This window comes from Misgurnus anguillicaudatus, chromosome 21 (assembly GCF_027580225.2).
Source record: "Misgurnus anguillicaudatus chromosome 21, ASM2758022v2, whole genome shotgun sequence".
NCBI classification, from domain to species: Eukaryota; Metazoa; Chordata; class Actinopteri; order Cypriniformes; family Cobitidae; genus Misgurnus; species Misgurnus anguillicaudatus.
Window position 1 is genome coordinate 56,994,644 of NC_073357.2, and position 24,939 is coordinate 57,019,582.

At 38.3% G+C, this 24,939-nt stretch overlaps 1 protein-coding gene across 2 annotated transcripts in view; it reads left to right on the forward strand.

The window, feature by feature from the left end:
• trip4 (thyroid hormone receptor interactor 4) overlaps positions 1-23,566 on the forward strand; it is a 92,954-nt gene extending 69,388 nt beyond the window's left edge. For both annotated transcript variants that reach the window (XM_055214691.2, XM_073859438.1), the window contains exon 13: positions 23,361-23,566. In XM_055214691.2, coding sequence (XP_055070666.2) covers positions 23,361-23,419 — 59 coding nt within the window. In that variant the 3' untranslated portion in view covers positions 23,420-23,566. The remainder of the gene's footprint in view (positions 1-23,360) is intronic.
• Positions 23,567-24,939: the final 1,373 nt, after the last annotated feature.

The following is a 24,939-nucleotide window of genomic DNA, read 5'->3' on the forward strand; positions in this document are numbered from 1 at the left end:
TGAAGTCCTTAGCAACACATATTACTAATGATAAATTATTTTTTATATCTATTTATTGTGGGCAGTTTACAAATATCTTCATAGAACATGATCTTTACTTGATATCCTTATGATTTTTTGCCAAAAATATATAATATTGATCATTTTAAACCACACAATGTATTATACTCCTTACTCAGTCCGCCGCCACGTCAATTCTAAATCGAGGCTGTGAGGGATGGATTTCCAGAGCGTGCGCTTTAAACCGATTGTTTTGTATCATGATGTTGGTCATTCAGTCATCAAAACAGAAAATACATTGTTTTACAAATTTTCATAGCACAAAGAACCTCAGAAAACATGGATTATTACCATTAGAAGGGACATATGTCCTAATTTGAGTTGAGGATAGCGCATTTTGTACATAATATTTGTTTTGGATATTAGCCTGTTGGCTAATCGCTAATTTCTTATGTTGTAAGCATGTTTACTTTTATTTAAAGGGGACATTTCACAAGACTTTTTTAAGATAAATAAATCTTTTGTGTCCTCAGAGTACGTATGTGAAGTTCTAGCTTAAAGGCGGAGTCCACGATGTTTGAAAAACGCGTTGGAAAAGGAGACGGGCCGACTACCAAAACACACTTATAGCCAATCAAATCAAATGCCGGGTTGCGTATGTGTGGGGCAGGTCTATCAACAGAAGGTCCAGATTCTATTGGGCTAGGGGCGTGTTTGTTTAGGTGATTTCAAATATCAACATTGGCTTTCAAACATCATGGACTCCGCCTTTAAAATACCATATACCGTAAAACTTCAAATAATAGCCGAGTCCCAAATAGACACCTGTCTCTTTTAGACGCCTGGTGTGACGACAGGTTTGGGTAAATAAACGCTTGTCTCAAATAAAGGCCTGGTCTGTTTTTTAGTTTCGGGTTGTATTTAATCTTCTAAAACACGTCAGATAGTCTGTTTAAGCCAGTTCTATGGTGCAGATTGAACACGCTAAAGTTTTTTTGCTTACCGGTAGATGTCACGTGACAGACGCAGTCGTTCCGTTACTCATCACTATGACAACACAACAAGCTTTGTCGGCAGGCTTGAGGTGATGATGAGAGTAGCGAAGTGACAATCGGGAGAGTCGGGACTTTTCCCGGTGGGCCGGTAGTGTTTTGGGGCCGCTGATAATAGCCGGGCTTTCAGTCTTTTGTCATGCACGCACTCCCGCCACACATTGTATTTCTCACGCGGAAACACTATTTATCATATTTAATATGCTGCAGCGCCTAAAATGTATCTGGCCGCACTGCTCTCTCTCTCTCTATCAAGCCCGTCTTCCCTAGAGTTCTAGTCGAGCGAGCCAATACAAAAAAAAGAAAGAGGCTACACAATAGCCAATCAGAAAATAGCACTGTTGTATCTGGGTAAGATTTCACGCAACAACCAATAAAAAAACATATCCTTGTTTGCTTTATTTATACTGCCAATAATTTAAGACTGTTGTTATTACACGAACTAATTTGTTAAACACATTCAAATTAAAAATAAAACATAATATGTGGTAACCTCCTGCTGTCATGCTGGAACAATTAAATTAAAAGCCTGTCTCTTATAGACGCCTGTCTCTTTTAGACGCCTGGTGTGATGATAGGTTTGGGAAAATAAAAGCCCGGGCTATTATTTGAAGTTTTACGGTAGATCATTTATTATACCATGTTAAAATTGTCACTTTGTAGGTTTGAGCAAAAATGTGTCCTTTTAAATTCAAATGAGTTGATCTCTTCACTAAATGACAGTGAAGTGGTTGGATAGTACAGATTTAGGGACGGTATTATCCCCTTCTGACATCACAAGGGGAATCACATTTAAACAACCTAATTTTTCACATGCTTGCAGAGAATGGTTTACCAAAACTAAGTTACTGGGTTGATCTTTTTCACGTTTTATAGATTGATAGAAGCACTGGGGACCCAATTAAACATGGAAAAAGTCTGATTTTCATGATATGTCCCCTTTAAAACACCAATAAAGTGCCACAATACAATATTTTATGAAAAGTATCTCCAATTTGTATAGATGAAAAGAGTATGCCCCATGTATTTTCTCCGTTATGTTTTGTCAAGACATGAACATTGACTTGATAACAAGCATAACAACGTGTGATTGACTTGATAACAAGCTATTTACGTGGTTGTGCAAGTAAAGCGGTAAAACTGCATACGAACCCCCATAGTTATGGCGCTTTTCCATTGCATAGTAGCCCACGGTTTGGTTTGGTTTAGGTTGGGGCGGGTCAGCTTACTTTTGGGAGCTTTTCCACTGGGTTCAATATGTAGTACCCGATACTTTTTTAGTAACACCTCGGTTGGGGTTCCAAGCGACCCGAGCTGATACCAAAACATAACGTGAAAACACTGTAGATCACTGATTGGTCTGAGAGAATCGTCACTACCAGCGCCATCGCCATAATGTAAAAGATTAGCTTTACCTTCATGCTAGCTTGCGCTGTCTCGAGTAAACCTGTTGTTATCTGTGCTTTGCTGTAAGTTCCCAAACTCCCTTTAAGTGATAAAAACATCCACAGGTTGTGAATCAGGAACACCATAACAGTTTCTTTTAAAGACTTGCAGTTTGTGGTGGCACATTCGCAACGTGCACGTCCTCATATATGCTTAAATTCAACTTAAATGAGGCTCGTCGACTGCGATAAACGCGATGTGCAAACATCTATTTGTGGTGGTCAATTTTAAATTTGTGGCAGACTGGGAAATAAATAAATGAATGGGAATGTACAACGACGTTCTCACTTGTATGATGTCACAGCAGTAGGGAGCGCAAATATAACGACACGCCTACAACCCTTCCCACTCCGAAGTGTTACTAAACTAGATGGAAAAGCTAACCAAAGCCAAAGTGAGGTGAGCTGATCCGACCGACCTAACCCAAACCAAACTGTGCTGTACTATGTGATGGAAAAGTGCCATTAGAAATGGATTCTGCTTCTGTTGATTTCAATGTGCTAAAAAAAACGTTAAGTTTTTAACGTATTTATGCCTTGCATTTTTGTAATCTTTACTAATTAGAGATATGTACTTAGTTATAGGACTATATTAGTGTTTTAGCCAACAAATGGCTAATCACTTTTTATGTACACATTGCGATACTCTTATCTCAAAATGTCCCTTCTCATTGTAACTCCATGATTTATGAGGTTCTTTGTCCTGTGGAAATTTGTAAAATGAAGTATTTTTTGTGTTTAATGGCTAAATGACCAGCATCCCGTTACAAAACAATAGGTTTAAAGCGCACGCTCTGGACGTCCATCCCTCACAGCCTGGTTTTGTAATCAACATGGCGGCAGGCTCAATAAGGCTTATGACTATTGCTACAAATATACCCATGCAACATATGACTGGATTTGTGGTCCAGGGTCACAAATGGTTCTTCTATGGCATTATGAAGCACCTATATTTTTAACAGTAGAGGAATAATTTTTGGCTGTATGGTTCCATAAAGAACCATAAACTGTATCTTTTTTTGACCGAATGGTACCTTCAGGAACCACAATGTTTCTATAATGGCATTGCAGCATTGAAAACCTTTTTAGCACCTTTACAGAACACCAGATTGAATTGTTAACCCTAAAGCTTGTAATGCATGCCGTGGCAGTCAGCCGTTTATCAGTGGCACCCTCCTCCAGTGTCAGGTAATATAGCTGTGTGTACATGTATGTATATATGCATGAACCAGTGCTTAGTCTTTACAGAAGATCTCAGGCAGAGTAAACCAGCTGAGCTCCATCCGTGTGTGCGTGTGTGTATGAGGGGGTAGTAAGCTCAATTTCCATTTTTATTAACAATCCTGTTACCACTGTCAGGGAGACGGATGGACGGTAGCCTGCGGATCAATGTCAGTCTCCCTCCAGCATGCCAAAGAGCCACACAAGTGCACCGTTAACCGCTTCCTGCCCTCAACTGCACTTCCTAAAAGGAAGAGCTATAAATACTGCTTATGTTACCTTTCCTGAGGTCTTATCAAAAGAGCAGTTGTGTTTAACAGGAGCTACAGTGCTGTTTCATGCCATTGACGCCACAGGGGTAATTGGTTACTTTTCTGTTCGTTTGACTCTGTATTAGGTTTAGGGTTAACGGTATGTAATAAACTTTGACACATAAATTGTCCTGCACTGTTTAAAAAACTCAACCATTTTTGACTGGCCATATGATGCAGTAAGTGAAACAATCCATTTGGCAGACACTTAGGCTATGTTTACATGAATGCGTTTATCCTTTAAAACGCGTTACTTTTGCTTTGTTTACGTCTTTCATTTACACTACGCCACCGTTTTCGACCCTCATAAACGGATTCGTTCGCAAACGCTGCAGACCCTGTTTTAGTTTGAGAACTCAGACGTTGCGCTGCAGTGTAAAAATAATTTTTATTCTGGTAATTGTAGGTTTGCAACAGAGGTTAGTAATAGGGGTGGCACGGTTCACAAAACCCTCAGTTCGGTTCGTATCACGGTTCTATGGTCACGGTTCTCGGTTCAGTACGGTTCTTGTTGTTATTTTTTTTAACACTCCAAAAATGTATTATCTTAATTATTAACCATAATTTAGGATACAGTATTAAAAAAAGTTATATCATGTAATCATGCACAAACTGAGTTTGACTTTAAGCACATTATTGGGAACATCCCTGAGGAAAGCCAGGCGAGATTTTAACACAGCGAGAGGGAAGACATTGATGATTTCAACATGCTTTTCATTTATTTGGCAAAAAAGAGAATGTATATTGCCATCAACATGAACTTTGTGTGCATTTTTAGCACACAAAGATAACTTGCATTTATCAAAATGCCAACTTGAGTTTAGCTTTAAGATTTATCACTGAGAGGCTGCTTAAATACTGCAGAGAGAATATGTGAACGAGAGAGAAACATAACGTTTACACCTGTAATATTTAAATCCATCTCTTTTGTCCACTTTTGACCATTTCTGTCCTGATTACTTTAAGGGGCAGTTTATGAAATAAGATCGCGCGACTTTCACGCGCAAGCAAAATGAAACTACGCGGAAATCAGCCGCTTTCGTTTTATCAACAAAAGGATAAAAATAGCGCTGAATACGAAAAGACATAAAACAGTGTTCATTACCTCAGATTAGATAAATGGTCGGAGAGAAGGCTGTCGCGTGTGGCTGTATCTATTGTTTTATTTCCGCTGTCATCATAGGTAACATGAAATAAAAAATGTTTCCACACACCAAACTTATACGACGCTGGCGCATCCTCCAACTCCGGGCAGACATCCATTTCTCTCCCTCTTGACATTTCTACACGTAACATGACCGGCAGCACTCACTCTCCACACCAGTCACCTCTTCTTTCGCGCTATTCGCGAAAGGGGAACACGCTATCTGAGGTCACATACAGGGCACAAGGCTACATACATTGCGCATGCCATGAACCGTTGAACCGTACGAAACACACGCGCTCCGAACCGAGACAAGCGAACCGAACGGTTCGGATTTTTTTCATGAACCGTGCCACCCCTAGTTAGTAAACATCCACCAACCAGCTATTATAAACGGTATATCACATTGTTTTAACAAGTGTCCTTATAGACAATGTCTGTTTTATATTTATGTTTGAGTATTGTTGGGTTTGAATTTTGTTGTAATGTTGTTTAGGTTTTGTTTAAATTTAGTTAGCTTATTACGAAAGAGAGACTGTAATTTTAAACGCCATATAGGGCGTTGTAAAGGCCAATATGAAGGGAGAATTGTAATGGGTCAGACATTATTTTCAAATTTAATTTAAGTTTTGTTTGAAATTTCGTTTCATATAATTTGTATCTTATTTTTAACCGATGTTTTGTTGATAAGTTTTGTGAATATAAATTAATAAAAACTATAAAATCAACGTCATATTAATATTTAATGCTCGTTTAGCCGATTGCACACTTTTAAAAATTAACGTCATATTAATTTTTATTAATAATCGCACACTGAACAGCGACAGGTAAGGGAAGATAAGTTATTTGGTGTTTTTCTGAAGAGTACAGTCAGTTCGTACGAAAATTTTGAAATGGACTATAAGATCATAAATATGAACTGCGAACAATGAACTATTATAAATATAACAGCGTGAAATAGCTGAAGAGGAACTCCCTACGTTAAAGCAATAAGCATTTCTGTAGGCTAAAGCTATACTTCACCTCTTATTATGTTTGATTGATGCTGAAATTTATTTTTGCTTCAAGTTCGCTACTCTTTAGTACTGTTCACTTGAATGCTTCATTTTTAAATCATAAAGACCTTTCTGTTTGGTTTATAACATCAACATTAACATATTAATATGATTAGTAGGGGGGAGCTAGAACAATATACGACTTTCCCAAACACATTTTTATAGGTTCAAAAATAGTATCTGTTGTAGTTGCCGGCAAAGGATCCAGGTATGAGTTTTTGTCAATATCGCACACCCCTAGGCTGCATAAATGCGCAAAGGTAAGCTATTATTAGAGTAATAAGTTATTTAACACATTTATGCGGATGTCCAGTTACGTGATTGGTCATGTTTCATGCGTTTATGGTGGTGTATAGTGTGGATGAAGATTCTTTTTAAAATGCCAATATAAACGAGGATCGTTTTTATTTTAAAATGCCGTTTTAAAACGCAAATGCTCTAATGTAAACAGGGCCTTAGAAACACTTTTATCCAAAAGAGACTTTCTTACTTAGTAACTACAACTTGACAATGTCTTACCAACATCCAAGCCCCAACCCTAATGATACGTTTTGCGTACCAGGCAAGTACTACTTTTTTTTAGAAATGGTACAAATGTCATTTATTACTTTCTCGCACTGAATTCACACATTTATACTCTGTTTACGTTTACTGGTGTTTGTCATGCTCGACAGAAATTACTACATGAAGACGTACAGTTGACGGAAAAAAGATCTCCCGCTGGTTTTGATTTGCAATGCCAGCAGAAAAGGGATTACAGGTAGTTAGAGGAGACAGTGTCTTCCAGAATGCCACTCTCTCTCATGCGTCTTCAACCGCAAGGGAACAAACCGTGATGGATTTTGCATGCACCATGATGGATTTATATTCATGTGTTTGTCAGATGCTGTGTGTGCGACCGCTGTGCTTGTTTAGTCATCTCAAGAGACCAGAATGAAGTGAAACGGCTCTCAGGCTGAGCATGAGATCTGTTTGAAAGATCATTGGTTGTTGGGAAGAGGCAGAGCTGCGTACGGTTTAGCGTAGTGCTGCTTAGAATGTCAGTGTATGTATCGGTAATTTTTTTTTTTAAATGTCAGGTTTTTTGTTTATGTGAAGAAAAAAGAAGAAAGAAAATTCCAGATGAGATCGGATTTCTCCTAGACATTAAATGTAGAGCAAATGGAAACTTTTTCTTAAAGGGCTGTTTACACAACAACATCTTCAACCAAACGTGGTAACTTTTTATGCATTTTGTCTATTTATTTACACAACGATTGCATTTTGGGGTCCTAACAATTAGGGGTGCAAGAAAATATCAAAACTTGAGTATCGTGATTTTTGTATTGATTCTATATTACTACGTTTACACCAGCTGCGGTAGAGGCGTCAAGCGCGAGTGATTTCATTTGTTAAATCAATGTGAAGACGCGTTGACGCGCGTCTGGAGGTCTCGCATGTCTAGTTTGCGTAAATTGATTGTATGGCGCGGTACGTGCAAATGGTGCTTGTTGTGCATTTTGCATTTGACGCAAATTTGCCCGAGTTGAAAAATGTAAACTATGGCGGATTTTCGCGCCGCGTTAACCAATCAGGAGCCTGCTTGCTGCTGTGGCGGCAGCCCCGCCCGGAGTCACTCTTTCAACCTGAAGGAACACTTGACATTGTCCGTGAGCAGTCACCCGAATCTATACGACACAAGTTCTTATTTCTATAAAGACAGGAATAAAAAGGACCTCGCTTAGAAGAGTGTCAGTGAGGACATCGGGCAACCTGGTAAGTTGTAATACACGTTTCGCTTTTGAGTCACGTGACGTTTATCGACCTGCGCCGTTTATTTTCTCCCTATAGTCAACATCAGCCATCAACATCAGCCATTCTGCAAACAGACAACCGCATAGCACTTGCCCCTTCCACAAGAAGCGGATCTTGCCTCTGGTGCACGTCAAATGCTAGCTTTTTCCGCGCGTCTACTTGCTCTAGACGCGCGAATGCATTCAAACTGTTCAAGCGGCAAACTAGGCGCGGTAGATGCGATTTAGACGCCTGAAACCCGGTTGGTGTAAACGCAGCATTAAAAAAAAGAAATATCAATATTTTTGATATAAAAATACACGATTTATCATGGCAGTTGTTTCTTTTGGAGTTTAGATACCGACCAATAGATAGCATTCTTTTCATTTTTGAACTTAAACAGTGACAGGAATAGGGCTGGGTATCGGCAAGGCCTCGCGATACGATACATATCACGGTACAATACGGTGCATATTGCGGTACGTTGCAATATTTTTTTTGTAAAAAAGATATGATTTTTTTCCTTCTTTTTTTAAAGACAAAGTGCTTCCACGTGTCGGCTTTGAAAGCTGCAGGCGTTTCTGCCATTTTCTCACTCCCGCTAACTTCTGAGACATTGGCCGAATGGCCGTATATGACAGACAACTGGACAACGACAAATACAGCAGCGATATAGGAGGTCGTTTGACACACACAGAGCGATTTGATGGGTTTTTAAATATCGATACTAGAGATTGAAATATCGATACACTATAGTGGAAAGATTTAGCACGATAGTTAGCTGTATCGATATTTTTGCGCAGCCCTAGACAGGAAGTACTAGTTTAGGGGCGCTGCAATTTTTTTTGCTATTTTGCTAAGGTTTGCATGTGGTGTGTATTTAATTATAGCTTTCCTAAAATGATATCCTATTATATTCCTAAAATAGGAAATATCCCAACATATGGTTTCGGTTCAACTTCATAGCGCCTCAATGCGTCGCATCATATCAATCCACGTATCGTCTCCAACATAAATCTCTCTTGTTGGAATACAACAAACACACGGATTGTAGTCCAAGGGATTGTCCTGGGATTGGTGATGTAGACAAGACCAACATTATCATAAATTCTCCTGCTTAGGACTCACAGCCTGTAAATTAACTCCTGTTAGCAACCAAATCTTTTAAATATGGTAAGGAGCGTCACATTTCCTGCTGATGTCAGACGTATTCAGACCCATTTCAAAGTACAGATTAGCTGGCCAATCAGAAACACAAAGCTTTTCAAATCCGTGAGTTTTAGGAAGAGAGTGAAATCTGGAGCTACAAAAATGTATGGTTTGTGGAAAATAGTGTTTTTAACCATAAACCACGTAAGCACATTGTATTATACCAAATACACAAAATAACATAGTATTTAAGCAATGAAATAGGTGCTCTTTAAGTTTTCAGATCTACCCCTAATGCATTTTAATAAATGTCTCATTTGTTTCTATTGGTATTTCTCCAAAGCAGTTTTATGTGAAACATCAGAGACTTAGTTGATACTTAAATGACACACAACTGAACACCCCATCAAATCTTCCATGCTATGAAAGAAAAACATCTGAGCAATAACATTTTCGTGTGTGTGTGTATTGCAGATAACTGATTTCATTGCCTAAGGAAAACATAAATCCATTTCTGCCTATATTTATTGACCATGTGCTTTAGACAAGCATGCATTTTGTACTCTTATCCATCCCCTAGCGTCTCCTTCATCTGTTCTCATTGAATGCTCAGTAGCAGCTCGCTCTCACACACACACACACACACACACACGTCTCCGTTTGCCTTTGCAGCAGGGAAGGTTCAACTCGCCCTCCCCCAGAGATCAGCTTTGCACTTGAGCTGACCGTTAAACATGCTTTACTGGGTTGCCATAGGGCTGAGCACAAAGACACCCATCGTGACCCTTGAGTGGCTGTAAGCTGGGCCCCGGAGCCCATAGTGAGACTGTAGCTGCTGACACATTTCTGCACTGCTGCACATGTATGCAAATCTCAACTCTTCCCCCCTTCCTCCAGTCGTCTTGCCTTTGCCACTGCTGTGCTAATGAAGATTTTCTTACCCTACCCCCTTACACGAGAGCGGTGAAACAGAGCCGAGCAGTGTTTGAATGTGGGGGAGCGCTCGTGTTCTCATTAATGAATGATAATAGAGCCATCAGCCATCATATCTCATGGAAGAGCGTCTGTGACTAATTGTGCTATGCTGCCCAATCTTTCTTTCAGAGTCACTGTCCACAACATACATACAGATTTTGTCACTTGGATTTAAATTTGACTCTAAAAAGAGACCAGCTGTTAACAAATCAAATGCATTAAGCATTATTGCTTGTTCATAAATAAGTCAATGAAAATACCAGGTGAGGTACAGGAACAGGCTGTTTTGGACATGGTAGCATACCAATTTCTGCGTCTCATTTCGCATACTATCTGTACTAAATAGTAATTAGTTCTGTTTATGCTAATCTTATGTTAATCTTGAGTACCTATAAAGAAGTATTACATCCTTCATATATCCAAAAAACCTTTAGTTTGATCAGATTTTTAAAAGACAGATCAGCTGTACCACTACTTTTCGAAAAACCCAGCGAGTCACGATCACGCAACACTAATCAGGATCCCACGGGTCATGGAATTTCTGGGATATCATCGAATTTCAAAAGGTCTTTTCCAGACATTGAAAGTCAGGGAATTTAATATTTTTTTGTCCAAGTCACGAAATATCCAGCCTGATCTCACAAGAAATCGTACATATTTTACGAGAGTTGGCTAATTCGTATCAATTCATACAAAGTGAATCGTGCAAAATCGTACAATTCTCATAAAAAAAAAAACCCGAAACAGAACCCCTAACCCCGCATTTAACCCCAACGTCACAGAAAATCGTGCCAAAACTTACGAATGTGGTCGTATGAATTATTACGAATTAGCCAACGAATTCTTGTGAGATAGCGTTGGAATATGTGGGATTTTTGTTTGTTTCTTTAAATTGATTAAAATATAATCCACTTGTTAACTTGTGACGTAACGAATACCGTTTCCAGGTTCAAGGCTACACTGACTGCAGTTTAAACAGCTGTTTATTGGCACTGTTTATTCATTTCACGCATTTAAGCTACATTTTTATTAACTCACAATGTACACAACATTATCCAGGCTCACGGCATCATGGACATAGGTCATGGAAATTCCGCTTTTTAGTCAGGGAAAAGTCAGGGAATTTAACTTTTGACTTAGAGTGGGTTCACACCAACCGCGTTTGAGGTGTCTACCGCGCCTAGTTTGTCGCTTGAACAGTTTGAGTTTACTTGCTTTATTGGGCGTGAAATTCTAGTCATCGAGACATTTACGCGGAAATGTTCGTGTCGTTTACATTATATTCACTTATGCGACGATTGTCAACAAAACACCACCTGCGACTCATGACCCAGCTGGGACCACCCCATTTCAACAAAATCCAGCACAAACGCACAACTTTGCTGCTTCCCCAAGATAAACAAACTATATCCATTGTTTCCATAAGGCTGGGCTCTTTGGGAAGCTGAACAATCTTAAATTTCCCTCACAAATGACAACACACTTCTTTGGTGAAGTTGATTTTGTGTCAGTTTTGGTTGGCGTGTGAGGCTGTTTACACTTGGTATTAAGATGTGTTTTCATCGATCGGATCACAAGTGGACGAGAGAGACACATTACGTTTACACCTGGTATTTAAATCCGTCTCTTTTGTCCACTTTCGACCGCTTCTGTGCTGAATACTATGAGGGGGTGGTCTGTGAGACGGTGGGCGAGTCTCTCTGCTGTCATTCAAACCCGAGTGGGAGTAATTATGAGTTTATATGGACGCAAACTAATATAATGTCGGAGTGCACTGCTTGTTTAGCAAGTAAACATGCTGCACAGTGTTTTGTACATGAGTATGTAAGAGCTTTCTTTGAACTTTCAGCGCAATTGATGAAATAGGATCGCGCAACTTTCACACGCTTTCAAAACGAAACTACGGAGATCAGCCGCTTAGTTTTATCAATGAAAGGCTAAAAACAGCGCTGTTCACCGAATGTTCACGCCAGAAGTCAAAAAAGACGCAAAACTTGTGTTAAATACCTCAGATTAGATAAATGGGCGGAGAGAAGGCGGTCGCGTGTGGCTGTTCGAACGCATTCAACCACATGTGCGTTCCGCAACTCCAAAGCGATCCGATCGAAAGTGGTTTCGACCACCTCTGGATGTGGTTGAAAGTGGTCGAAAGTGGACAAGCTCAAAACGTTTTGAACACCGTTTACACCTGGCATTAACGTCGTCCACTTGTGATCCGATCGACGAAAACACATGTTAATGCCAAGTGTAAACAGAGAGTGTGTGTCTGCTATTCTGGTTAAAATGCCCATATATGGACTTCCACTGTACTCCCGGGACTCATGTGAATGTTATGCAACAGATTCAGAAAAAAACTTTCCAAAACTTATAGGAAAGAGGAGGAGTGTGTTTGGTCCAGAAATACTCCATCGGAATGCAACTCTTTAACAGTATTAATAAGTCAGAATGCATGAAATAACGTTAGACCTCACCCCCCTTGACCCGAATGGACTACTTTTTTCAATGAAAACTTAGTGCAGATCCATGCACACTCTAATAGCTGATATTCAACACAATTCATTGCGAAAAGGATGAGTTTAATAATGCTACACAGAACTACATTTAGCCAACGCTATTATCTCAAGCAACTTAGAAATAAGGAAGCATTTAACATTTTGTCGATGAGCTAACAATTGGCCATTTTACACTTTATGCATATTCTCTCATCGGATAGCTATATGTTTGACTTTTATGCACATTTTCAAAAATGTATGCGCATTTTTGCTTTCCATTCAACCTTATGATCACTTCTTTTACATGTTGCTATGTCCGAGTACATACACTGAAAAAAACTTCTTGGCATCGGTTGCACATGATTAAATTAGGTTTATTATTATTTAAATTATTAAAATAAATTTCGTTTTTAAAAAAACTTGATGTTGAACTTGTGTACATAATTAAATTATGTAGATAGATCCAACAATTTTAAAATTATTTTAAGAAAACCTAATTCAATCTTGTGCAACCAATTTTTTCAGTGTACTATTTTCCTAATCACTCTAAAAGTATATACTTTCCCATACTATGGGGTGATGTGTAAGTAGGCGAAATACAGTACTTGTAATCAGTGTTAGGGAGTTACTTTTAAAAGTAATGCATTACAATATTAAGTTACTCCTCAAAAAAGTAACTAATTGTGTTACTTAGTTACTTTTCATGGAAAGTAATACTTACGTTACTTTTACGTTACTTTTGCGTTACTTTTTCTTACTTGGCTGAGGCTTGATCTCTTTCAGGCCTTGTAGGTGTTTTTTATGATTGCAAAAATGTCAAACTCAGGCCTGCCATCATCGTTTCTGACTGAAGCTCTTCCCGCTCAGTCGCACAGAGTGCATAATTCTACGTTAATGTGTTAAATTTAATTCAGTACATTATTTTATTTTTAAATTGAATTAATTAAACTGAAAAGTAACTCGCATTACTTTTTTAAAAAGTAACTGAAATATTAATGTGTAAATGTATAAAGTAATGCGTTACTTTACCCGTTACTTCAGAAAAGTAATATTATTTCGTAATGCACGTTACTTGTAATGCGTTACTCCCAACACTGCTTGTAATAGTATATTACAATCCGATACCAATGTACTTATAAGAATTTTAGACAAACAAAGCAAAAGTCAATGGGTCTCTTTTTTGAAACATTCATAAATATAAGAGTAAATATGCGAGTGATTTGCGCGTAAACCGACCTTTCCGAAAAATCCAATCGTTCCTAAACGGTAGTATTATTCAATTCAATTTGTTTTTTAAGGTAAGTGGTCGCAATAAATTTATTTAAGCTACATTTAAACAAAAGTTTTTTGTTTAGTTTTCCTTTTTTTTAAATGTAAATTTAAAAATAAATTTATTGCGACCACTTACCTTAAAAAATTGAATTAATTGAATGAATAATTTTTTTCAGCATGCTCATTCACAATTAGCATAAACCCCGCCTATGCACTACAGCTACGCAAATTACATATCTAGAAATCCTCTAGACTCTATTCTCTGGTTTGGCTACATTATATTGCATAAATGCATAAGAGACTAATAGGCTACATGCCTATCAATAAATTAATAATTTAAACTGTGTCCACCAAAGCGTTTTAAGCAAGCTGAAGTAATATCTGGTGCTCTTCTGAAAACGACCAGCCGTTTGGAAGCACTGCGCGTTATTGCGAAGACGCATTTGTTGCTATGATCTGGAATATCCACAACATGTATTCTTATTTTGAACAATATTACTGAATATAAAGATGCAGTAGCAAGTAATATTAACTTCTCCATTGTTGAGTTGTACAAGTATGATGGTTGGTCAATGTAGTGTTTGTCCCGCCCCTCGTCTACTGGGATTGGATGGCTGTGTAAAAAAATACAGTGACGAGCTCTATAGTAATAAAAATTCATAAAGACAGCAACACAAAATAACTCGTGACATTTCATTATGATACATAGTTCATCAAAATAAAATAATACAGAACGTTTTACACGTTGTGGGGAGCAGGTGTATATTTCTTTCATACCAACTAACATTTTGAAAATGCGAACATTTTCACGAATCCAAATATTTACGCCAGAACAACTTGGCGAACGATTTACACAAAAATTCGTTCTGCTCATGTTTGAGACCCAATGTGTGTATGATGTAGCTGAGATATATATTGCACATATGAAACGTCTGTATTTTGATATTTCAGCGTTGATGTTTTGGAAAGGTTTTTATGATGTTTGCTCTGGAGATCTGAGCGAAGATGTCTGGGATTGAGAATGAGTTTAGATGTAACTCCAGCAGTACCGCTGGATCTGCGTTCGGCCCCGGGCTCTTGTGCTGACAGAGAGGAGAGTTGATTTATCGCCTCGGAGGGAACAGTTGCAGGAATTATTAATGGCTGCAGGATTAATCTGTTTTCTCTGTTTGCTCTATTAGTATGGGTGACCCTGGTGTTCGAAAGATTTTTCTCCCGAACTCAAGCTCCCTGGCAGCTCCTCTGTCTTTCTTTTCATCGGCCTCCTTTCTGTTTCTTTCTTCACGTGTCTTGGATAATTCCCATCTTCGGCTGACTGTTTCCCCAAAGTCTAAACTCTTTGTGGCAGGTGGAATTGATTAATGTCACAGTGTATTAGAAACAGTGCAGTAAACACACTGTGTGTCTGTTTCAAAGGTCGAAGCACTGCCGTTATTCTGCATACTCGTCCTGGTCTGTGTGAGCATTCAAAACGACAGAATTCAGTAGGCATCGTTTTTAACTCTGGAAAACCTCATACTGAGATCTTGCACCTGTAAAATTCTGCAGACGTCCTTAACAAAGTGCTGCACGTCCCCTGATGTGTTTCTGCTAGTGCTGCCAAACGATTAATTGCGATTAATCGCAAACAAAATATAAATGTTTGTGTTTGCATATATGTGTGTGTACATTGTGCAATTATTATATGTGTATATATATATATATAAATACACCCAGATACATGTATAAATTTAAGAAAATGTTTGTTTATAACTTTTATAAAAATAGAATATAAAAATATATCAAACATATTTATATATAAATATTAGGGTTGTCAGAAGATTAATCTTGATTAATCGCATACAAAATAAAAGTTAGTTTTTGCATAATATATGTGTGTGCACTGTGTGTAATTATTTTGTATATATAAAAATACACACACATGCATGTATGTATTTAAGAAACTTTTACATGTGTATATATAGAGAGATTTTGATATATTTTATATTATATATAGATTACAAAATGTATACATACCAGTGGTGCGCGGGTCAATGTATAAACAACCAGACCAAGGTTTTCAACTAACCCGCCCGCAACTCGGACCACCAAAAAAATATATTGTACCCGGCCTGCTTCCTGGCCCACATTTTTAAAAAGTAGAAATTGTTTAAAATAGTTAATTGGCATCTCTATTTCAAACCATAGGCACCCGCTCATTTTGGATCAACCCGCGCATCACTGATACATACGATACATTTTCTTAAATGTATACATGTATGTGTGTATTTATATATACAAAATAATTACACACAGTGCACACACATATATTATGCAAATAAATGTTTATTTTGTATGCGATTAATCGCGATTAATCTTTTGTATGCGATTAATCACGGTTAATCTTTTGCCACCTCTAAATATATATATATATATATATATATATATATATATATATATATATATATATATATATATATATATATATATATATATATATATATATATATATATATATATATATATATATATATATATATATAGTGCACACATATATTATGCAAATACAAAGTTGTTTGTATGCAATTAATCGCGATTAATCGTTTGACATCCTGCTACAGCTTTCCTGTAGCTTAATTGGTAGAGCATTGAATTAGTAACAGAAGATGCCGAGGGTTCAATCTCCAGGGATTAGACTTTACTGATAAATTTAATGTTTACCTTGCAAGTTGCTTTGAATAAAGCAGTCTGCCAAATGCACAAATGTAAACAAATATAACACTCATAGCTCCATTTAACAAACCATATCAAATTTTGGCAGATTGTGTAGATTTTATCCCAAGATCAGTGTGGAAAATGGAATTGTGGCCTTGTCATTGATTTCATTCGCATCCAATTCTGCTTCTAGAAGAGAGGAAGTTCAGTAAATCCATGTCTTGACTGCAGGTTTGTGCACATTGGATTTACTTCAGTGAGGCATCAGTTAGTTTCCGTGAGCATTCGTGATGATCTGTAATCATTAAGGTACAATACACACAATGGATTTCCCCAGGCAATGTGATTTTCCATGCCTCTTCATGATTGAGATCCTCGGCGTTTGCAGTGATCTGTGATTTGTATGATTAGCCTTTGATTTGACACAATATCACACGTGGAGAGTGAAAACAGAACATTGTTATTTCTAGTCATTTTCGCAAGGCCGACTTAACTCATTAGCATGGATGATATTCCTCTAGAGCTGGATCACAATACTGCAGCTGTCTGTGTTTATTGCCCCCGCAGAGCGTTTTCCTCCCTACCCCCCGTTTCCAACTGCTCACGGCTACGAGACAATCAGCATTTTCTCAACAAGATCTTTTCCCCCTTGCCATTGTCAGCCTGCCCAAATCCCTAAAAATAACTGCTGAGTCCGTCATGAACATTTGGAATGGTTGTTGGATTCGAGATTCCAGTCTGTGCACTGGATTGAGACATTCACTCTTAATGTCTCAAAAATGTCTCAGTTTTTTACGCATATATAATGGTTCGTGTACAGTGCGCGTGTAATGTAATGCACTACTGTAATGCACTGTTTTTGAAACTCCACATATATTGTACGTGTAGGTCGCGTAGGTGTACCTACAGGAGCATGTAGTATGTAGCCCAGGAGATGCATTGCATTTTGTCGCAATGTGTATTCGGCGAATGTCTGCGTGCACGTACAAGTTAAATAAACTATGCTTTGCAAGGCTGTGCATTCGACCATGCGCGTACGTTCACGTACACGTAAAAAATCTGACTATACTCCGGACTGTAAAAGTATAAGTATTGCACAAGGTTTTTCACAGCAATGCCATAGCACTGAAACAGTAACGAAAATGTAATAAAGCAGTACTGCAAATAAAAACTAAACAAAAAATAAAAATATAAATACATTATGGTAGAATATATTCAGCACTGCAGATTTTTTTTACGCTGATATGCAAGCTCTTTGTTGACTGTAACTGTTAACATTTTTTTTAGATAAAGTTATACCACAGATATTGCCTTTGTTATATAACTTGCTTGTAATTAATTTTATATTATTGTTTTAATAGAGAATCAAATAAATAAGCACAACAAATATTTCTTCTGCGCGTGTCGGGTATACGCAGACAAAGCAGCTATGATGAAAATGAAAGTTTAAATGATCAAAACTTTAAAACGCATGCAAATAAGAAACTTTTGGCATGAGGATGCAATTGTCCGCGATAGATATGTATTGTATACGCTGTTTGATGGGGATGTGAAGACACGTCACGCTGTTGACCGGGGCGCGTCCTCATAGAAAATACATGTATCTCTTTAAAGGCAAAGAGAGAAATGCAAATCTGCACGTCGCACATGAGCAGCAGGTTATAAAAATGCTCGCACTACGTAAAATTGTTTCTAATTGCAGCCGCGTTCAGGATCCCTATAATGACAAAAGTAAACCAAAAGATCGGTTCACGAGATCATCGAGTCATTTAATGCCGATACCGATCGGCGGCCGATCGATCTGAGCATCCCTAGTGTCAATGACAACAGAATTGCAGTTTGTACGCTCTCCAGTTCTAGGATTTTAACAAGGAGTAAAAAGCAAATCTATTGGTATCGGTAGATGTCATTCAAAGTAGTTGAATATCGGTACAGAAATTGTATATTTTGCTTTTCTTTTTGCTGCGTACACACTAAACGCAAAGCGTCTTGTTCCTCACTCTATATTACTTGCGGGATTTAACTTCGGGTTATGAATGAGCGAATTTTTCGCTTGAGTTGAATATTTTCAACTTGCGTAGAAAACGTGTTGGAGGCGAATAGCGTGTGTTTGCACTGCAATCACACCGCTCAATTCGCAAAGACGCATCTATTTGCGTCTTTGCATTGACTTTGTATGTAATCTACTCGCAAATAGTTACATTCGCCTCCGGTGTGTACCAGAGCCGGCGCCAGACCATAACTAACAGGGGGGCACTCGGCTTCCAACGGGGGGCACGCAATAGCAACAATAACTTGCAAAAACAAGACATTAAAACAACAAATACAGCAAGCACACACTCATACAACTAGTACAGACTGTCAGCTTATTTCCCGTATAAAGTGCAAAAGACCACAAACTATGCGCAAAACTATTGAACTTCGACCGCGGCGTGAGCGCAAGCTGAGCTCCGCTGCGCTCGCGCTTGGCTCGACGCAACAACAAACCGCCCTCGCGCGGCGCAAGCCATTGAAATGAATGGATTTCATAGCGCAGCGGACACCGCGTCCTAGCTTTAAAAAAGCCGCTTTACCATAATCACGTCGTAATGCTGTTAACGGTCTATAGCCACACTTCACATTTAAGCTTACGTAATTTAAAACAACGCTAACTTACCTTTAAAATAGCTGAAGACGGCGTGTAAGAACATTAAAGTTCCTTAAAACAGTGTTCTGTAGATTTGTAAATTCCACCTCGACCTCTATAATCTCTGAGTTTGAGCCAGTCTGTGTTTGCATGAAGATGAAGCAGGCGGTGCTGGTTCGTTCTAAATGTTCTAATATCCATATTTTACACGATCCATAAAATGCCGCGAAAAAACACGTTGCTAGTATCAAGTCAGAAATATACTAAAGACGTAAGATGGGTGAGACGCGGCAATACATCCAATCAGAGAAACTGGTTTATTTTAATTAACGAAAACATATATATCAACTATATTTTCCCCATTTGATTACATTACAAGTCATGAAACATTCAATGTTTAATTTATTTTAATTATTCTTGATATATATTAAAGTAATAAAAAACTTTGTAGGGGGGGCACAACAACCTGTTCGGGAGGGCACTGCCCGCGAATGCCCCCCCTTGATGCCGGCCCTGGTGTGTACGCCGCATTATAGCCGTGAATGTATTTTTAGAGCTTCAAAGACACTTCTTACCATCCTCCTAAAGATTTCTTTTTGCACTATTTTTTGTTTAAAACACACGAATCCACCAATCTCTGAGGTCTAACAAACAATTCATAGTTCTTCAGACAAGAGCAGTTTGGATCCGTTGTTTACTGGTCTTTGCGTTATCTCGTACCGACTCATTGAAGACTGGAGTTGTCCAGAGTTTGATCTTAGAGCAGTCGGTTGGAGGAGAGCCAGATGCGTTAGATGATGGAGTGGCAAAAATGTTCTGGACACTGCGTCTATTATTGGTTTGGCTCTTTCGCTGCAGCATGGATAATAAACTGCTTCACAGCAGACCCCAAACAGAGCAATCAATGGGAAATGATCTTTCCAGATCGATGCCTGAGCTCTTAGAAGATGCTTCACCAGGCAACGCAGAATGCTGGGACTCAGCATCTCAACACAGCCATTAGCAAAAAAGTGCATCTCTTCTCAGACTGCCAACAATGTTTGTTTGGCCCGAATCACTTCTTGTGTATTTATGGAATAAGTACTGTTTGTGTTGTTCTTCTGCATTATTGTTCTCTCGTAATCGAAAGGTTTTAATTTGACTGAATTACTCGTAGCTCGCTTCTTTCACTGTACAGTTTGCAGCATTACGAGTCTGATCTCTTCTTTTATGTCTTGCACTGTTATTTGAAATGCTATTGAAACAGCAGGTTAGACCCATTCAACTATTTCCTTCCCATAGTTCAGATTTAATGGAAATAGACCGTCAAGAAGACATGAACTGATGAGCTGGCTTTAATGTCCATCACTCAGATGTTGTTCAGGTAACTGTTTCATCAGTATGAGCTGCTCGATGTGAGCCAGATCGTCTGCGGTCGGAGGTTCAACCTTGCTACGGCTGATCTGTTGTGTGTTTGAGAAAGCAGCCGACTGAGATTGAGGGCGGAATTGAAAGTCTCACAGAATAAAGATGCTGATGGCAGCCTCCATATCGATTTCAGCGCCTCTAGTTTTAGAGATGAGACTGCTGAAAGCATCACGCTGATCTTAGCATGAAGGATCATCACTGCAGGATCTGACAGAAAAACAACTGACCCAAGATTATATTAGCCCTTAAATAGAGATACCTGGAGGTTCTTGAAAATCTGTAGTCTGAAAGCTACTGTAGGGTGATATGTGAAAACGCAGATCTTTATGGTGTTAATTTTTTTTAATTGCAAAGGAAAAATTTTTCCATTTTATAATAAATCGTTGTACACGTAGCCTTAGAGGAATACTCCACTCTCATTAAAGAAATTAAAGGATTAGTGCATTTTCTTAAAACAAATCCAGATAATTTACTCACCACCATGTCATCCAAAATGTTGATGTCTTTCTTTGTTCAGTCGAGAAGAAATTATGTTTTTTGAGGAAAACATTTTTAATTTAAAACAATTTTAATGGACCCCAACTTTTAACAGTTTAATGCAGTTTAAAATTGCAGTTTCAAAGGACTCTAAACGATCCCAAACGAGGCATAAGGGTCTTATCTAGCGAAACAATTGTCATTTTTGGCAAGAAAAAGAAAAAACTTTTTAATCACAACTTCTCTTCTTCCTTCGGTCGTGTGATGGCCAGCGCGACCTCACTTAATACGTCTTCACGTCAAGAAGTCACGGATGACGTTCGAAACTACACCCCAGTGTGAAGAAAGAGGACCGTTCTGATGTTGTTGTATGTGGAATGATACTAATTAATGTTTTTGTGTCAGTTTATTGTTTAAAATGGTCCGCAAATGTGCGTTTCATATATGTAACACGTGACCTTTCGACGTCATTACGCAATTACGTGAGGTCGCACTGGCGCGTCACTTTACCGGAGATAGACGAGAAGTTGTGGTTTAAAAGTGCATATGTTTTATTTTTCTTGCCAATAATGACAATCGTTTCGCTAGATAAGACCCTTATGCATCGTTTGAGATCGTTTAGAGTCCTTTGAAACTGCAATTTTAAACTGCATTAAAACTGTTAAGTGTTGGGGTCCATTAAAGTTCTTTAAAATGAAAAAAATCTCTTCTCGATTGAACAAAGAAAATCAACATTTTGGATGGCATGGTGGTGAGTAAATTATATGGATTTTTTAATCTTTTACGTTTTTTGAGGAAAACAGGATTTTTCTCCATACAGGTGGAGTTTATTGGACCTCGACAGTTCACAGTTTCAATGCCGTTAAAATTGCAGTTTCAGTGCAGCTTCAAAGGGCTCTCTAAACCATCCCAACCGAGGCATAAGCGATTCTTATCTAGCAAAATGATTGTCATTTTCGCCAAAAAACAACAACAACAAAAAAAAACGTTTAAACCACAACTTCTCGTCTTGCACTAGCCGTATTGCGTACACTGTAAAAAATAAGCTGTAATAATGCAGCTGGTTGCCAGTATCTTACTGTAGAAGATAAAGACTAAAAATGTTTCGTGTTCATTTAACATTGAACAAACTGTTGCCAGTATGTAGCATGGATGTAAAGTCTACGGTAAGTTACTGGCAGCTAGCTGCCAATAATTCCCAGTTATACTGTAATTTCTACAGATTTTTTTTACGTATGCAAAACTACCGCTCCAGTGTTTACAAGTGTGGAGATAGAAGATCATTCTGACAGTGTTGTATTTGGAATGATACTAATTAATGTCTTTGTGTCAGTTTATTGTTTAAAATGGTCCGCAAATGTGCGTTTCACATATGTAACCCACACTGTAAAAAAATCTGTAGAAATTACAATGTTATTGCAGCTGGGTTGCCGGTAATTTACCCTAGATTTGAATTTATGTTATTTGCTGGCGAAGGTTTTTTCAAGGTTAAATCAATTTTAAATATTTACAGAATAAAACTATACAATAACAGCCTCATGCAAAGCATTCTGGGAACCAGAAATCATCATCAACCTTTTTCAGTTTTTTTGCTTCAGATTTTGTTTCCCAGAATGTTTTGCTTTATGCTGTATTTTTAGTTTTACTCTGTAAGACAAAGACTTGTAAATGTTTAATGTTCATTTAACTTTTAACAAAATGTTGCCAGTAAAAAACATACATTTAAATCTACGGTAAGTTACCGGAAACCCAGCTGCAATTTCTACGGAATTTTTTTACAGTGCATGACGTTTTGACATAAGGTTACACTCACGCCTCACACGGCTGGTGCAAGACGAGAAGTTGTGATTTAAAAGAATTTTTTTGCGAAAATGACGATTTTTTTGCTAGATAAGACCCTAATGCCTCAGTTGGGATCTTTTGGAGCCCTTTGAAGCTGCATTTAAACTGCAATTTTAAACTGCTTTGAAACTGTCCAATAAGTCCACAATATGGAGAAAAATCCTGGAATGTTTTTCTTTAAAAAAAATAATTTCTCCTCGACTGAACAAAGAAACATTTCCAGCACTTCGATCGCTCTGCAAACGACGAGGGAGTGTGACAGAGAGAGTGTGTGAATGTGTGCGTAAACAGATTCATAAATTCCCTCTTCCTGAGTCCAGCCCTCGCCTCAGCAGGCGGCTTTTCGTTGTTTGACAGGGAGCTTTGAAAAGGTCACAGGGACTTGAATCACCATTAACCCCGCCCCTCCCCATTCTCTCACACAGGGAAACTGGAGAGCCAGAGCCACCAAAGTGCCAAGAAGTGTTTAATGCAGCCAGCGTGACCCGAAACAAAGCCATGCCGGTCAAGAGGAAAAGAGAATCCCAGAGGAAGCCTCGCGACGGATGCAACATATGAGACATACGAATTAAATGCACAATCATTCCTTAATTGAATGTTGCTTTTTCTGCAATAAAAGGTTGTAAGACTGCTCTTGCATTTTCATTATTGTGTTCCAATTATTCGGTTATTATTACTTTATTTTTTCGTAATCTTAAAATGTTGCCCTACAGTTAACCAGCACCCTTTTTAATCTCAATTGGATTTCCAGCTTGTAACGCTGACGGTCTGAACCCGGTTGGCTGAGCATGGAATTTTCTGCTTCCTAAAGAACCAATTGTGCTCGTATTGGAGCTACTCTTGTTATTTGGGCCACAATGGCTGTCAAAGCCAGCAGCTCTCGGGTTTTTGGGCCCGCTGCTCTCAAAGTGATTGAGTGGCCTCTTTGTGACACAAGCATCTCTTCACCAGAAAGAGCAAATGACCGGCTCCAGTCATGTTAGATTAAATGATGGCAAATGCATTAAAGTAGCCTATGCATGAGTATACATTCACTTTCAGGAAAAATTACATCAGTCACTACATAGTTTTTTATGTAGTGTGTGTATATATATTTATTTAGATATTGCATATAGCTTTATTGGCATGGTAAAGAAGGGTATTTACATTGCCAAAGCACATAACAAGCAAATAAATGTTAAAGGGACATTCCACTTTTTTTGAAAGTATGCTCATTTTCCAGCTCCCCTAGAGTTAAACATTTGATTTTTGCCGTTTTGAAGTCCATTCAGCTGATCTGCGGGTCTGGCGCTAGCACTTTTAGCATAGCTTAGCATAATCCATTCAATCTGATTAGACCATTAGCATCGCGCTAAACAAATAACCAAAGAGTTTCGTTCTTCTAACTCTTCTGCAGTTACATCGTGTACTAAGACCGACAGAAAATTAAAAGTTGCGATATTACGAACTGCCCGAAAATAGTCCCTTTGGTTACTTTCAATGGCAGGGGACTATTTTCGGGAAGTGCGTAATATCACTACGCCTGCTGCAGCCATGGTACATTAGAAAATCGCAGCTTTTAAATTTCTGTCGGTCTTAGTACACAATGTAACTACAAAAAAGTCAAAGTTTTAAATAGGAAACATAACGAAACTCTTTGGTTGTTTTTTGGCGCGATGCTAGTGGTCTGGTCGGATTCAATGGATTGTGCTAGGCTGTGCTAAAAGTGGTACCGCCATACCCGGGGATTGGTTGAATGGGTTTCGAAACTGTAAGGATCGGATGTTTGGCTCTAGGGGAGCTGGAAAATTTTTCGGAAAGAAGTGGAGTGTCCCTTTAAGAGATATAAAAAATATATATGTAAGTTCCGCTGGTTGTGTGCCCATTTCTAGCCAAAATAAACTAGTGAGATGTCTGATATTCCATTGTGTAAGCAAAGTCAACATTGATTACAAGGTGTTTGGTTTCATTTATATATTTTATTTTCTTGGGCTAAGGTTAGACGTTTGTTACATTTTCACTTAA